Source organism: Cylas formicarius, unplaced genomic scaffold (assembly GCF_029955315.1).
Source record: "Cylas formicarius isolate icCylForm1 unplaced genomic scaffold, icCylForm1.1 PGA_scaffold_10__41_contigs__length_53128322, whole genome shotgun sequence".
NCBI lineage: Eukaryota > Metazoa > Arthropoda > Insecta > Coleoptera > Brentidae > Cylas > Cylas formicarius.
Genome location: NW_026844214.1, coordinates 38,078,312 through 38,096,484, shown reverse-complemented (window position 1 = coordinate 38,096,484; position 18,173 = coordinate 38,078,312). Strand labels below are relative to the sequence as shown.

Sequence of the window (18,173 nt, the reverse complement as noted above, 5' to 3'; positions counted from 1 at the left end):
AATTCCCCTTTTTTAGATTTCAGATTTCATTGAATCCATGTGTTTTGAACAAAAAATAAGGAAAATTGATATTATACAAAAATAAACAGAAATTTATATATAATTATTTGAAAAGCAAAAGTTGCATTTTTGAAAAGATTCGATAGAATTCAAAATTTTAAATCATGCAGGTGGTGGATTCCTGATTGTTTTGTTCAAGACCAAAAAAGCATTTCTTTATTCATTTTCTTCGCAAGATAATATTGATTGATCTTATCATTAGGATAGTTGATGAAACATTTTGTAATTAACAATTTTTATAAATTTTATTTAAGCAATTTTTTTTTTAAGAATAGACAAAAATTTGAGGGCCAATTTTAGCGGATCTGATAATTAATCCATGCCAGGTTTAAAATTCCCGTAGGCACTAAAAAGTGAACACCTAGACATTCTGAAATTTCAAACTGTGTAACATAATGTAACCACAGAGAATACCGTTTACCTTTATTTCTCCAGACGTATCAAACGTTATGAGTCTATTTTGCCTGGTGTTAAAGGCTTCTTTGTAAATTCGTTCATAATTTCCAGTCAGGTTGGCACACTCGCGGTAATAAATATAATTGCCAAACACCAGTAATAAGACGTAAATCGCACTAAACATATTTCGTTAAATCTGTCGCCACGCAATTTTTGAAATTCAAACGGAAGCAAATTATTTCGGCACAAGAAGCGTTCACTACAGTTGCCGAAACAATGCAATATGTTTTTTTTTCTTGTGCAGAAAAAACAGCTAATTTTGCGGCATTATTTAACGAGTTATGAAATAGCCCATAAAGTGAGAAACTACAAAATATTTGGATGAACAAGAACAATGCGATGAGAGAACAAAATCATTTTACATTAAAGTATTCCAATTTAATTGTACTTATGTGTGGTATCACTTTTGATGTTTTCTTGGGTTAGAACCTGCCCTCGGGATATTTGTTATTTAGAGTGCAGACCTTATTATTTAAAACTACCAATAAATATTGATTGATTTTACAGTTTAATAATAAGAAATCAGCTAAAATTAAACGTTTTGCTGTAATGCAATCAAGAAAATTCTTCCTTTTACTCTACGTAGTTGATTTGCTATAAAGTCAACTGCTATGACTGAACTAATTTCATAAGGTGTAATAAAGTGCAGAAGGTGTGAATAATATATCTGACACTATATCTTATGATCCTAAGAGAAATGTGATTATCTACAAAAAATGTATTTATTAATTCTTCAAAACGCAATAATACATAAAACAGTTGTTTCACTGTTGTCTTTAAAATAGTTATTTATTTAGTTAACATTATGTAAATTAGTGAAACATTCGTATAGGCTCACTGGTTATAATTTGAAACGCAATGCTCAGGGCTTATTAAAAGTTATATTAACAAATATTAATAAATTCGAAGGTTATAGAGTTTCAACACCCCACGTTTTGTTAAATTGTTTCCTGGCCGTTCAAGGCAACCTACAACTTTTGAATTTACAATTTTTCACACTGAGATTTTTGGTAATTTTTACCAGAATTAAAAAATTACCTTAAACGTAATATATGGGAGCGTGTAATTTTTACACTAATTTTTGACAACTATTCACATAGCCGTGCAATCTATTGTTAACCGGACGTGTTAAAATACAGTTATTCGTGTAAAATTTACCCAAAACAGTGTTAAATAGAATACGCCGAATCGTGTTAAAGTGCATGCTTATTCACCCTATTACTACTATTAAGTACATTTATTCTGAAACCAGGGTAGTATCATTGTTATATATATCTACTAAAATTTCATATGTATCATCACTATTTAAATGTTGCCCATTTTGTTATATTGTATGGCGCGATTGGACAAGTTTAGAACTGTCAAACACACAACACATTTTTGGTGTAAAAATTACCTATTGCCGTGTAAAATAATACGGATCGAGAAAATCATTGTGTAATAGTATCTTATGCAACAACGGTAAACGCCATTTGAATCGCTTAAATAAAATACACCTATCTAGCGAGTTTAAGGTTGGATACGCAGGGTGAGTTCTTTAAAAACAACTTTATTCGGTCACTGGGACCTTACAATTGTGCGATACAACATAAGAGCTAACAAATATTACGGGCGCTCATATTTATATATTAAAAGTGATTATACAGCACAGAGATTAATAGCGAGAGGGAAACTGGTCTTCTCTCGGCATCTTGTCTTCTTTGTTTATTCTTTTCTTCTAGGGAAACTTTGTTATTATTTTTCTGCTTTTTAAGTATCTGTTTACAAAAGCTTATTGTAAAATATTTTGTTAATATTAAATAAAGTCCAATGATAAATAAAAGCATTGTATATATACTAGTTTCATAGTTTTAAATTTCGGGTAGATAATTCTTCGACTTCTTGTTTTTGTACGTCGAGGTCTTGGTAGATATTTCGCACTTCATCCAGGTTGACTTCGTCGATCCTGAGTTGATTCAAATTTCCTTTTCTTGCGTCTAAGTACGGTGAAACTGGTATCGAGGGCAGTTCCAATTTTTTGAAATTTAGGTTCAGGTCTTCATAGGACTCCATCAGTATCATATACTTCTACTACTTACGTTCCATTAATGGGAATGTTTTCTCTAGAGTTTAGTTATTAAGAATTTTTCGGGTGTGATCAGGATCCACTGGTTCTTTTCTGTATCTTGATATGATTTATCAGGGTAGGCACAGGCGTACAGTTAGTAGCGTTTACTACATATCTTAAAAGTTGTATTTCACAAGGCATATTTTCTTCTATTATGGTTGACGCATATAAATTCTTCTGTTACAATCTCGTTTCATTCTTCATCAAAGAATACATAGTTTTGCTCATTTAGAATAAGGAACTTTGAACGAGGGACAATAGTTTCAAAAGTATTAATTTTTGGGGTAGATAAGGAATATAAATGGTAGTAGTTATATGTTTTCTTTTCTACGATAGGTATTTCTATTATAAAGGTAATTTGATTTTTCTTGGAGTAACTTTTGATATTCATAACTTTTTTAAAAGAGGAGGATATTTTTAAGGTTTATTTCAAAAGGGAATTTATTTCCTTTAATTTCTTTACTAGCCTTTTGAATTTGTAATAGTAGATAAGTTGGTTCGGTAATGGAATTATGAAATGTATTTAGTTTGGCAAAGCTAATTGCGACTTCTATCCTTTCTAGGGTATCAAAAATTATTTGAAAGCAGAAACATATTTTACTATTAATTACTATTAATGTTTCCATTAATAATGAAAGTATTTATTTATCCCTTTTATTCCTTCTTGTAATTCCTTGATCTGATTTAAAAGGTTCTTTTGATTTTGTTTTCTTTTGGCTTCTATGAAATATGCTTGTCCTAATTTAGTAAAAGGGTCTATTATTGTTAAATTATTTCTACCGTCGAATATAATATGGGACATTTTCTTGAATATTTTGCACGTTGGCAAATGTCGCAGTTGTATAATTGGTGATTGTTAATTTCATGCTTTTCCAATAATAATTCTTTTGTAAATATCCTTGAGTTTCGTTAATTCCGCGAAGGTTGGTTTTTACCTTCGCGATGATATTTTATTCATAATATTTGTTCTTCTTTGTCAGCGATTGTATTTACTCCTTTCGTACACCGAATTAATTTTGCGCCTTTTTCTGAAAAATGTTTTAGATATGTTATGCAAAAATAATTATATAATTGATCTGTTTGGAAATAAACTGAATAAACTATTTTAGAATCGGTATATTCTTTTAAAAAATTTAAAATGAGTTGCTCATTATTTATAGCTAGTATTTTAAGTAATATAACTTAATGATTTTCATATATTTCCCTAGTAACTTCCAATTTAGGCTGTACAGAGACAATAATTTGGTTTACTTTGTTGTTAATAATTTCGTCATATATTTTAATTCCTTTATTGGTTGTTTCATTTGCAGTAGTATGTTGAGTAGAATTTACGTCAGGTCCTTTTAAAGTAATACAGGATATTTTACCGAATTTTGGATTTTGTTTTTTATTTTCGGAATTTCTCGGCGGGTTTTCATTGTTGTCAAGAAATCTAAGTTTTCTTCAGTATTATTAATGATTCATTTCCATTTTCTATGGCGTTTACTTTAATTCTCGATAGACAATCGGCGTAACAATTAAATTTTCCTGTTATATATATTACTTCAAAGTCAAATTCTTGTAATTTTAGTTTCCAGCGTACAAGTTTTGAATTTGGTTCTTTAAGATTTGTTAACCATACTAAAGGTTTATGATCGGTATAAATATAAAATTTCCTACCAAATAAATATGGTCTAAAATGTTTACAAGCCCAAACCATGGCTAATAACTCTTTTTCAATGGTCGAATATTTAGTTTCGCTTTCATTAAGGGTACGAGATGCATACGCTATTGGACGATCGTTTGGTACAGTACCTTGAGATAATATGGCTCCAAGTTAATAATTGTTTACAGGTTTCGAAGCTTTCTAGGAATTCTTTATCATGAACGACTTTTGCGTTCTTTTTAAGACATTTAGTTAATGGCTTTGTTATTTTAGAGAAATCTTTGGGGAATTTTCGATAGTATCCTAATAGTCCTAAAAATTGTTTGATTTCAGTTTGGGTTTTTGGCACTGTAATTTTTTTTATTACTTTTATTTTTTCTAGGTTAGGTTTCACACCCTTTGGGTCATGTCCTAAATATTGCACGTTTTTTTGAAGAAATTCTGACTTGTCAAATTGAATTTTAAAATTACTAGTCTATCAAATACTTGTTCAATACGCTCTAAATGTTCTTGTAATGAAGTATTAAATATTATTATATCGTCTAAGTAGACTAAACATGTTTCATTTTGTAAACCTCGTAACACATTATCCACTGCGCATTGGAATGTTGAAGGCGCGTTCTTTAATCCAAAAGGCATTCAAAACAAATAACTAAAATTTCAGATTTTCACGAAATTATATATTTTTTCATGTCAGAATATATAATTTTACGAAAATCTGAACTTTTAGTTCTTGTTTATTTTGATAAATGAATTTTCATCAAGTAAAAGCCACCTCAGTTCAATTTTTAAAAGGCATTCGTTTAAATTCGAAATGTCCTCCTGTTGAAAAAGCTGTTTTAGAGACGTCTTGAGGATCTACCTCAATTTGATGGAACCTTAAGGTCTAATGTAGTAAAATAATTTGCTTTCCCTAATTTGTCTAAAATATTGGTGATGTTCGGAATTGGATATACTAACTAACTAATAACTAATCTCCATTTCTTTTTTCCGCTAGCAACTAATTTTTTTGGAACTATCTAAATTGGACTATACCATGGTGAAAAGTTTTATTGAATTATTTCTTGATTTTAGCATATTAGAAATTTGTGTTTTTACTTTTTGTTTATGAATATCGGGAAAACAGAATTTCGGGAAACGTTTTTGTAAAAATTGGGGATTCATTTTCTAATTTAATTTTATGAGTTATTTGATTAGTAAAACTTAATAGTATTCCTTCACGATAAAAAACGTCTCTATATTCATAACAGATTTTCTTAATTGCGTCTTTTTTTGGTTACAATTACTGATTTTTAAATTTTGTTTTAAGAGAGTGTCGGTGGTTATTTTTTGATAGTCGCAATCGATTTTCTCACACCTGTTTACGTCTAATAGGTTTATTAGGTCAACTTCGATGGGTTCAGAGAAGTGAATTTTCTACTCCATTTTCGAAGTTTAGATAGTTTAAAATTCCTACTCCGTTTTTCTTATTTACTGGGATTTTTACAACTTGTTGTGTTGTTGGTAATATGGTTAAAGTGTAATTAAGATTCTTTGCATTCACATTCCTCTTCCTTTTCGAAAGTTATAGGAATTTTAGCAAAAGGGGTTATTAACAATTTATTCGTTAGATTTATTGAAGCGCTCAGTTGATTTAAAAGATCAATACCAATTAAGCCGTCGTATTTTGTACTGAATTTAAATAAGTAAAACTTGAATTTTAAAAATGTCAAATAAAAGGATTTCTACAACTTCGTCATGATAAGTAATATTATGAGCTGTTTGAATATTAAAATTTTCTTTGTATATATATGGATAGTAAAATTTATAAGCAATTTCGGGATTAATTAAACTTTTTGAACTACCTGTATCAATTAGAAATTTTGCATTTATTTGACGAATAAAAATATAGGGTAGAGCATTTAATACTATATTTTGTCCGATGTATTCTGGTCCGATTAAAAATTTGAATTTTCATTAAATTCTAAGTTTTTTCGTTCACTTGCGTTTCGGAATAACTGGACGTATTTGGATATGGGTTTTCATAATCTACAGGGTTTTCTAGAAGATGGTTGTCAGGGTAGTCGGAATATTGGTAGTTTTCAAAATTATCGTCAATTTTATAAAGGTGACTTTGATAATAATCGTAAAGATGTGGACATTCGTTTGTGAATATACGTTGGGCATGATTGTTTAATTAGGTATTACCTGAAGATGTGTCCATTAGAGACAGTATTTGGGTTATTAATAAAATTAGGGTTTCGGAACAAATTACTCCTTTGAGTAAAATTTGGTCTTTGGTATAAGCTCTATGGTAAATTCATAGGTCTTTGATTTTGATTTTGGAATAGGGGTGCCCTATTTTGAAAAAGTGGCGGTCTTTGTTGTAATAGATTCGGGTTATTAAATTGGAGAGGTTTTTGGAAAATATTTTGTTGAGTATTCGTAAATGGTCTCATAAGAAAAGTTGGTCTTTGCTGGAAAATGTTTGGTCTTTGAAAAATGTTTGGTTTTTGTAAAAAAGTTTGCGGTTTTTGTATAGTTATAGGAATTTGTTTTTCCTGTGGTTTACAATGCATTTGCGCATTTAAGTTATGTGTTCTCTGAAGAAATTTTCTTGTTCGATTACCAGACTCATTGCATCCTCAAGGGATGTTGGTGAACGTAATCTGATCATAGTTTGTAAATGTTTTTAAAGCGAGATCTTAATAGCTATGTCGTTTAACTTCTTTTACAGCTTCGTCGAATTCGTCTATGGGAATTGTGTTTAATTTTGTTAAAAGCAGACTTCTTGCATCCTGACAACGAATTCCGAAATTATAGGGCGATTCATCTCTACGTGGGGATAAAATTATTAAATCTTGAATAAGGCAATCAATACTACGTTGGTCTCCGAATGTTAGGTTTAATAAATCTTTTATTTCATTTCAAGTTTTTAAATCTGTACGTGAACCGATTAGAATCAAAGCCCTATTAAATTTGACAATAACGCTCTACAGATAAAACTACTTGTAGTTGTATGGGAATTATTAGTGATGAATTCTAAGATCAAGCTATCACAAGAGGATAGAAAAATGTTGAGAGTATGCGGATTTCCGTCATAAAAAGGAGTAGATTCTAAACATAGCCTCAAAAGTTGATAATCTGCGGGTGGCATATTTGTTTCGGATAATTCGTCAATATCGCTATCTGGTAAATTTGGTAAATTTTCGTTTTCGTTTTCGAAATGTAGACTCATAAAATTTTACGTATGAAAATTGATAGAGGTATGAAAAATATATAACTACTAACACTTAAAATAACATTTAGAATATTGGGGAAAGGGTTGTTTAATTTTTTTTAAAGGGATTTACGAGCTAAAACTTACAGTAAAATGGTTTTCATGTTCTGTTACTTGATTGTTGATTCTTCGTTTTCTATTTTCTTAATGCTACGGTGCCTATAGGATCGGAGCATTTTTGTTCCTTCCCAGGTCTTCCTATTCTAACGGTAACTCGAACTGTTATTTCTTCTGCCTCTGCGTGGTGTCCTTTTTCGAAAGTTTTTCGTTTCACGATCCGATGTTCCCTCGAACCGTTACACTACTTTCAAGGTGCATTTCCCGATAGACCGTTGACAGGGAATTTAAATGTTCGACATACTTAACTCGGAAAAAATCGTAACGACTGCGCCAGTTAAAGGTTAAAAGTTAAAGCAACTTCATTCGGTCACTGGAACCTTACAATTGTGCGATACAACATAAGAGTCTAACAAATATTACGGGGCTCATATTTATATATTAAAAGTGATTATACAGCACAGAGATTAATAAATACAATATAGTCATTTATAGGCATATAACTAGCGTGCGGGAAGCGTCACTTTCCCACATCTGTTTCGTTTCGCACTTGGAACATTTCCGGGGTTTTACCGCACGGGTTTGAGAGCAATCGGATGTTTTCCACGCTTTGAATTTTGACGTTTGTCAATTCTGTACCCAATGTACCCAAAAACTAACGGTCGTAAAAAATGTATAGTATGCAACACGTTCGGTAAACTTTTTTAGTCACTCGTTTATTAAACACTCGCTCCACTAGTGTCAAATAAATTCGTGAGTCAAATGCCGTTTACAGCACTTGTTACATAATATACTATTTTCTACGACCGATAGTTTTCAGTCAGAATTGACAAAAGTCAAAATTCAAGGAATGGGAAATATCTCCGAAAACATCCGATTACTCCCAAACACGTGCAGTAAACTCCCGGAAATATCCGAAGTGAGTTAGATTCGTGGGAAACGAAACTGACGTGGTAAAGTGACGCTTCCCGTACGCTAGATCGCTGTGTAACTAGGTATTTTAGAGAGAGGAGTAGAAAAAAAATCATTTCCGCGATATTAGTGTAGTGGATTTGGGAGCAACCAGATATTTTCGGAGATTTTACCGCACGGCTTGATTTTTGACCTCTGTCAATTCTGACAGTCATGTCAGTGAATGTATCTGTGTTGTTTTTCAAAAATGTATCCAAAAACTAAGGGTCGTAGAAAAAGTGTAGCATGCAACACGTTCGGTAAACTTTTTATTAAACACTCGCTTGTTGCATGATATACTATTGTACCAAATTATTCCTCCTTACTCTAACGTACAACTTTACACGCGATTTTTTTTATTATGTAATCAGCCACCTTCCATACCTAAACACTAACTCTAACAAGAAAAACTTCGTTTGCACATAGTGTATAACGTAATGAAATTAATTAATTTAAATTATTATTTTATATAAAATTGTCATTATTATTCTATCTTCCATATTTAGCTAACACGATTTCGGAATATTAATTACTGTGTTCCATAAAACTGACAATTCTTATGCAATAAATGTAAGGGTTATTGCCTGTATTATTTCAACGACACAAAAGAAAATTGTTAAATATTCCTATACACGGAATCTCCAAGAAAGTGAAAATATTAGATTACTGTAAGTATAAAAATGTTGTAACATCGCGTATTGTCTATTGTCTGTGCTTAAGTATGTGTAAAGTATATAAAATATAAATGAAATTGTCATCAATATCGTGTACCAGTCGTGTTCAGACCGCAAAACTGTTATTTTTTCAAAATGAAATCGAACATTTTTGTCCTAACCTGTTGGGGCTTCATTTTTGGTGTGATCGGTTCGCCCAAAATTCATTCGGCGGCAGAAGGGTGAGTACATTGAAAATTTCCGATAATTTTTTTTAATTTTTGTTCGTGCGTTAGGTGCTCAGCAGTAATGTTTTTCTATGCAAACTTATTTGCATTTTTTCGTCAGTATTGAAGAATAATTTAACAAAAATTTTACAATAAATTTAATTTAATTAATTGAAACTTAATTGTATAAACACGTCTTTTTTTCTCAATATCTCTTTGGCTATTGGGACAAAATAATTAAGAACCTAACGAAAATAAAATTATGATAGTGTCTACTTTTATTTGTATTGACAATAATCGATCGCCTGGAAAAGTTCATTTTCAAAATTTTATCAAAAAAATATTTTATACAACCTTACTTTCAACGTCATTACAATAATCGCGGGTCAGTACAGAATAGGTACACCATGTGCCAAAGAAAAACGATCTAGAAACCTATAGGAGATACGAAATAAAGTTTCGTACAAAAGTTTCTTGGACTCTCTCGAAGACTTAAAATATTATAATAAAGGGTGCCGCAAAAGTGCCCCACCCCCCGACATCAACTTTGTTATTTTAAATGGAACACTCTGTATATTTCTACATTTTTGGACTCCTTGGTTAAAATAAAGGCCACTTTGTTAAGAAATTCCTATTCGAATTTTGCTGACAGGTCCGCATCAGCTTATACAGGGTGTACTAAATAAGTGGTGTGGTATTGATGAATCCAATTAACAAAATCTCAAGGTTTTCAAATGGGACACACTATATTTTTATTGAGATATTAATTCCAGGACAAAAAATAAGATAAGTTTGTAATTTATGTTATATTTAAATTTGACTTACTTTTTGAGATATTCGAGGTTTAAAATAACACCCATATAAATTCTTGTTAAATTTAAAACTGATCCCCACATTAGGTCACTTGTTGACAATAATAGGTATTTTTTAAATAGCAACTTCTTTTTCAAAAATATAATACTCCAGATATACGAATAAAACCTATTGCTAACAATACAGGGTGTCCATTAATACGTGAAAATTTTGAAAAAGATCGACTCTATACTACACGCTTTAACAGATTTAATAAATCTTTGGAATTCATATTTAAAGACACATTTAATAGTTAATTATCTAACTTGAATGAAAATACCTAATAAATAAATAATTAAACTTTATAGGCTAACTAAAGGTAAAAACTTTGTATAAATAAATCTATAAAACAAAAACTGAACTAAAAAGAGTTCGTTAATTCGATCCATAAAGTTTAGTTAAAAATGTTCACCTTAAAATGCTCCTTTCATCTGGCATCAAAACAACAAAGAAATATTAAAATATTTCAAAATGTAGTTGGCTAGGACATCACAATCTTTTTTTGAGGCATTAAGGTATAAAAAAACTTTGACATTTCTGTTTGTTTTTGTTGTTTTTGATATTTGTTTTTTAATAGTATGGAGTATTATATGTTTAAAAGAAGTAGTATCATGTCTTTGCTATTAAAAAAATACTTAATATCGCCAACAAGTAATGTGGGCAGCTTTAAATGCAACAAGAATTTATACCTCGAATATCTCCAAAAATAATTAACATTTTTGTCAAATGAAAGTTTCAGTTTTGCTAGAGGCTATAATAGGTACATTCCACAACGTCTTGTCACTTGTAGAGGACTAATCAAGGATGTAGGGGACCAAATTACGGAAGAGGATTTTTACTCAGAAGCGGTAGCTTATACAGGAGAAGGATCCCGGGCCAGGTCGATTAAGATATTAAATGTAAAAAGAGTCTTAAGAAGGAAGAAAATACTTGCTATTTCTGGCGAAACAGTAATGAAAACCATCCCCACAAACGATTATATTGTAACATTTGAAGGCAAATCATTACCCCAAACTGTAAATATTTTTAATAATGAAAGAGAAGTGGAAAAATATGTTAACACGGTTATAATGTGCGTCAATTGTTGCAGATTTGGACATGTCGAAAATAATTGTAGAGGCAAGCCTCGTTGCGGTTTTTGTACAGAAGATCATCTTATGTTTGTTTGTGAAAAAAGAGAGCAAGCAATAAAAAAAATGAAATGCCCTGCAGATCAATCTGACTAAAACGTGTAAAATTCCAAATTGTGAAGTAAATCCAAAACCAAGCTGCGTAAATTGCAAGGGACACCACACTGCTACTGATTGGGGATGTCCCGAATACAAACGGCAAAAATAAATTAACGAAACCATGAGCTTCTACAACCTTTCTTTTTGTGAAGCAGCTAAACTGCATCCACGGCAAATTAATGCAAAACAAGGCTTTACCCGAAAACCAGAAGATTTTCCTAGTTTAAATAAAAAAACTCAGAATAAAACTCCTCATCCAACAAGTCCTCGGGGCTGTTCCTCATATACATCAGTACTTAAAAGAAAACGGCCTGACACCCAATTTATTAAAGGGTACGATGAAGTGCAAGAAGAAAAGTCTCATCTATACAAGTAGGTGAAAACTCGACATCAGAGTCGGAAACGGAAGTAACTCCTGTAGGAAATGGCTGGGAAGAAGTATGCAACAAGTTTGAAGCTTTCAAAAAAGACGTTATGTCAATAAAGGGTATAGATGAAAATTGTGTCAACAATATCAAACAATATTTTGGTTCATTTGACCTACGGAGGGGGGGGCGGCTGCGATGGCAGCGGTTGACCTACAGGAGTTAGAAAAAGAAAAGGTAATCTTATCACTAGTTTTAATCTAACAGTAGTTTTTACGTAACAAAACTAAGTTTAAGTTTTAGTCACAAGCGTTTTATAGTTGAGCTATAATGAATATCGTTCATTGGAACATTTGCGGGGCTGAAAAAAATGAAGATGCTATCATTAGAGTTATAAGGGATTTTAAGGACGTTCGCCAAACTGGTTTCAGAAAGGATAAGGGAACTTTCGACAATCTTGCAGTTATCTCCTCAGAGGTCCTCTGCCGTTTGGCTCGCAATCAACTAGCAGCAATGGTGACTCTGGACATATCCAATGCCTACGATAATATAAATGTTGACTTATTGACCTCGGTGTTGGCCAAAATTGGAATCGCCAGAGATTTGACTTTGCTCATTAAAGATTTTCTCACGAACAGGAAGATACAAGTTAAAGATCCATCTACTAATACATTTGTGTCAGGCAGAACCACCAGCAAGGGAGTTCCCCAAGGTTCCCCTCTTTCTCCACTACTATTTAATATTTACATCAATTCAATTAAAGAAACAATTTCTGAGAACATAACACTTTTACAGTTTGCGGACGATACCGCCTTGCTGAGTACTGGTACTGATGCCCAAACAATAGTGAACAATTTGAATAGAACTTTGCAAAATATACATATTTAGTCTTTGAATGTAGGACTTGAGATTAACCCCAATAAATCTGCAGCTATATTTTTTTCCAGAAAGAATTACAAGGTTAATTATCTCCCCAGACTTCACCTCAACACTCGAACCATAGCATGGAGAAATTCCATCACATATCTAGGAGTGATTTTTGATCCAAAACTGTCATGGGAGCCACAAATTAGAAATATGATACATAAAGCTTCAGGTGGGTTGAATATGATGCGATTTATAAGTAGAATCTGGTGGGGGGGCACATCCCTCTACCCTTCTAACTTTTTACAAAGCTTATGTCAGACCCCATTTGGACTCTTTTTTGGGTGGTAGCTCAAGAAAGTCTATTGCTCAACTTAACAAAATTCAATTTGAGGCACTGAGAATAGCTCTGGGATATATGAAGTCCACACCTACTAACATACTGCTAGGGGAAGCAAGTGAAATGGATTTAGAACACAGAAGATACATGCTAGCGGCTAAATCATTATTGAAAGTTGCCAGTTTAGTGGACAGTGAAACCTTAGCTGCGGTTAGATGGTTATATCACCTATAATGAACACTATTACTTTTTTCGGAAAAAGAGTATTCCTGCATTTGTGGATGCTTTTGAAAGAGTTGATTCACTGTTAGATACACTCTACAGGAGTTTATCCCTGTTTCTCTTGTCCACTGCCGAACCTTTTAAGCTCTGTTCAAATCCAAGACTTAAAACTAAAGAAAGATAATAATAACTCCAAATTATTTGAAATTAAGAAGAGCGAGACTTGGACCCCTGATTTTCATTTAATTTTTACAGACGCCTCAAAAGATAAAGAAGGCCGTGTAGGTTTTGGCGTTTACAACTACAATACGAACCTTAAAATGGGACAAGGCCTACCAAGTGAACTATACATTTGCTCTGCTGAGATTTATGCTATTGGTCAAGCTCTTGATTGGATTGAATTCAAGGACATCAACAGAGCAGTCATCCTTTCAGACTCCAAAAGTGCCCTCGAAGATATCAATAAAACTGGGATGGATGCAAAGTCTAGCTACCTAACCTTGCAGGTTAAGAATAAACTTTTTACCTTAATAAAAACGCAAAATAAGGACATCCAATTATGCTGGATACCAAGCCATACCAGTATAAAAGAAAACGATATTGCGAACCAGATCGCCAATGCTGCACGCCTAGAACCACAGGAAAATATAAAATTGAGCTTTAGGGAATTCTTCCCTAAATTAAAGCATAACATCTGGAATGCTAGGAGCGACAGATGGAGACATATAAGATTAGGGAAAGGAATTAATTTCACCTCACATTATTCTACTCCGCCAACTAAACCCTGGTTTCATAAGCTCGACCTGAATAGAAGAGAAATCACAACTATGTGTAGACTGAGAAGCAACCATTGCTGTTCTCCGGCTCACCTAAATAGAATCAAAGTCAAACTCTCCGGAGACTGTGAATGTGGAGAACTGGAGAAAAATCACAACAGTTGTATGAGTCACTCATTAGTGCTAATTTTCCTTCGCCTCTGCATATTAATTCCATTTTATTTCACCGCACTCAGTTGGATTTTGCTGCTAGAATTGTTTGCCGCTTTTTAGATGCATGTGGATTAAAACTTTGAATATTGTTTTCACATTTTCTAATTCTTTCGTCCATTTTTTTTCCTGTATAGCCGTCCAGTAGGATGATGGTATCACCCAGACCCTCTTCACGGAGGCATCCTCCATGGAAATAGTTTATTGCACACCACTACCGAGAAGCTGGCCGAATTGCCTTGGCAGCAGTGGCCAAACAAAGCGTAATTAAAAAAAAAACCAAGGCTTCCAAAAATGCCAAAATATGCAGGATGTTCGATTGAAAATAACAAAGTTGATGTCGGGGCGAACACTTTTGGGACACCCTGTATCACAAAATTATAATATTTTAAATCTTCAGAGGAATCCAGGAAACTTTTGTACGAAACTTTTTTTGGTTAGTTGTTGGTTTACTGGGTACACGGTGTACATTTTTAACCAGAAATCTTGATAACCTAAATACATAAAATTTAAGCAAAATACACAAGTCCGTTGATGTCAACGAGTTTTCATATTACTTTTTATGTAAACTGTACGTAGAATGAACATTATAACAATTTTGGTGTATTGCATTGCAGCAATTTTTAGCCATTCCTAAAACGATTTTTTTTGTGTGGGGTGAGTAAGTGCAAGATGCTTTTTCATGGTTAATAAAATAAATATTATCGATTAATATTACCATTTAGATATTAGTCATTTTGTTAAATTGTAGTACTTAAATGCTTATTAACGAAATGTTTTTAGGGGATTCACACCAAGTCACCGATATTACGAATCGGACATCCTTACTTTCGACAAACCATACAACACAACTAATGGTAACAAACGTCATGCAGTCACCGAACCAAAAAAAGAACCGAAAGAATCTAGATTTGGGGTAATTTCTTATGGTAATTCACCCACGGGTGGTTACGACAACGGACTGAGCATGCCATTGAAAGTCGACTTAAGTGGTGTTGTAATTGGGGTGTTTATAGGCTTGGGTGCAGTTTTACTGATACCAAAAATTGCTCATCTATTAGCCGGAGGTGGAGGCTTTGGCAGAAGTAAGGAGGATTTTGAAATAAGATAGTTCTAATTTATATCAATGGTGTTTTTTTAGGTATAGATCACGATATATCCTCAGTCACGAACGTATTGTCACGAATCGACAACTCATTAGCTGCACATGACATAGACAGTACGTCTTGTGCGCAAAGAATTATGTGCACGTTCGTAAGCGATGCGATGAAAAATAAACACGGCGGCGAGTCTCGAACAATCGACGAACTGATACTTGGATTTACTAGGTAAGTCATCGAAATATATGTAATAAGCAAAAACACTATGATTGGGATTTACGACCGATACGTCTTGAAACGTGAAAATTCACTCTTATTCGATCTTAATAAATAAAATAAAAAGTTATAATTATGCACAATCTCATTGAAGACTTTACCGAACTAGCAAAACCTTGTACCCAATTATATATCCAGTTTTACGTGTATAAGATTTGACGGCTAAGGCTATCTGGTCCATTTTATCAATACAAATATTTCTTAAACGGACTTTAATTAATGAAGGTGAATGTTACAACAATACCAATATTTTCAAAATCGTGAGAATTATAGGAAAACAGACAGAAACTATCAATTTTATTAAAAATTATATCGTCTTTTTATCTGTAGTAATGGAGAATTTTAGCATTATTTATTGAATCGTCAATGTTTCTAATAAGACCTTTATTTTTAGTAATCCATTATTTTCTTATATGTTGAATGGCACGGGGATTAAAGATGCAGTAGACGTCGGAAAGCTTCAAGAGGTGGAGAAATGTTTATCGACCTATTCGAAATGTCCACTAAACAAAGAAAACGTCTTGAAAATCATTTCCAGCTTGCTACCAGCCCGTTAAAAAATTGATGGAAACATAATTTGTAATTCGCATAGGTACCTATGCTTTTTTGTAATTGTGTTTTTAATGTAATTAATTGATAAGCAATTCAATAAAATATTATTACATACATATTTCTTTATGAGATCTTCTACTGGGTAATACATTAGTGCGTTGAACATTTATAGCGCCCTTATTTACAACAGTAGAAAAAAATTAATACAATAACGTATATATATATATATATATATATATATATATATATATATATATATATATATATATATATATATATATATATATATGATGATGATGATGATGACACTATATTCCGGGATATCATCCGTTCGCTTGTTGAACTAGGACTGGAATCCTGCAGACGTTTCGCCAAAATCTCACTTCGCATCTTCAATGCTCGCGCTCCGAAAACACTCCGAACATTGTGTTCGCAATGTAATCTTGGTATGTCTGTCGCATGTATTGACTTCCCTTTGAATCTCCGCGGTAAACCATACGTTAGGACCTCACAGTATGTTTAGTTGTAGTACTTTATGGCTTCCTACGAGGTAGTAAAATGGCAACGTAGCATTTTTTGCGTATTTCAAGGCCGTTATTTTAGGCGCACAATATACTGAAAAGGATTCATTTCGACCGTATTTGCGGGTAACGGACCAAATTTTGTGACTTCCCTTAAAAATGAATGGAGTACTAAATTAATGCCTTCTCTGGTTTTGGATAAAAACAAGAAAATGTTGAAAAAGATATGATGAAGATATTATAAACACAATTTGAATATTGGCAGTTTCATTATTTTTCTGTCTTTAATAATAATAAAGGACTTTTATTATACAAAATAAACAAATATAATTTTGAAAAATTTTCTTCCGCTTGTTCGCCTTGACAAGTTTATTTATACACAAAAGCTGCTTAGGCACATTAACTTCAATAAAATAAATGAATTAAAAGGAAGGAAGGAAGGAAGGAAGGAAATATCATAGATTTTGCGAGATCAATTAAATAATTAAATGCTGATAAAGGTTATTTTCAGACATTGTTTATTTGTATTGGTTCATTTTCAGTTCTTAATTTATACTAGAGTTTAAATATATTACTGCTCTTTTAATTTAATGAAATAATTTTTTTAAAAACAAATTCATTTTTTGATTGTAGTATTTTAGCCGGAAATTTATGAACTATTTTTGAATAGTTCAAAATAGTGTTATAATATAGCCCGAAAACGACGGTTTGACGTATATACATCTAAGCTAAAATGCAGTCTTTGCTGCAAATACTTTGGAATATGGTTTTCTATAATTATGAAAAATAAGGTCGCAGAGTGCAAATATCGTGTAAGATGTTGAGATACCTTATGTTAGTCTTAATCAATAGTTCTGCAGTTCTGGATTTTTGTTTGCACTTTCTTGCTAAAATGTAATAATCACTTTTTATCATTTTATCTTTCTAAAAATTGTCAAGAAATTATTATTTTTTTGTTATCTACACCATACTGCTCTTAAATTGACAAAACCGCTTTTCAATATTTTTATTAGAAATACTTTATTTTTTCATTTTAAAAACACCGCATAATGCTTTTATATGGGAGTATCTTATGTCAATATAAAAAAAGGTATAGAGACATTCAATTTTCTGTGAAATAAAATTTTTTAATTTGGACACAACATTTTAGGGGTAACGGGCCACTGTGTTCCTGTAAAAGAAAATTTATGAAATGTATTGGTTCCTGTAAATGTGTAAAATCAATATGTAGCAATAAGCGAGACAAAAATGATCCCTGACCAACACGAAGGGTTTTTTTTTAGATTAACTTTTTACTTCTACTTAATTTTAGTTGTTATTATGGATAAAATTTTAATTTTTATTCTAGCTTCCATGTACACTTATGTACTATTGGTTTAATATGCAATGTTGCAATGTTAAAAATAACAAAACAGTATCATCCCTATCAAGAAATTCGACTATGAGGGCAA

The 18,173-nt window shown here is 32.2% G+C and overlaps 1 protein-coding gene across 1 annotated transcript; it reads left to right on the top strand.

Annotated features, from left to right (window-relative positions):
• Positions 1–9,288: 9,288 nt before the first annotated feature.
• Positions 9,289–16,298, top strand: LOC132708156 (uncharacterized). Its single transcript, XM_060680295.1, has 4 exons — positions 9,289–9,430; positions 15,057–15,358; positions 15,415–15,601; positions 16,044–16,298. The coding sequence occupies exons 1-4, from the start codon at positions 9,345–9,347 to the stop codon at positions 16,204–16,206; spliced, it is 738 nt and encodes a 245-aa protein (XP_060536278.1). The 5' UTR covers positions 9,289–9,344; the 3' UTR covers positions 16,207–16,298.
• Positions 16,299–18,173: the final 1,875 nt, after the last annotated feature.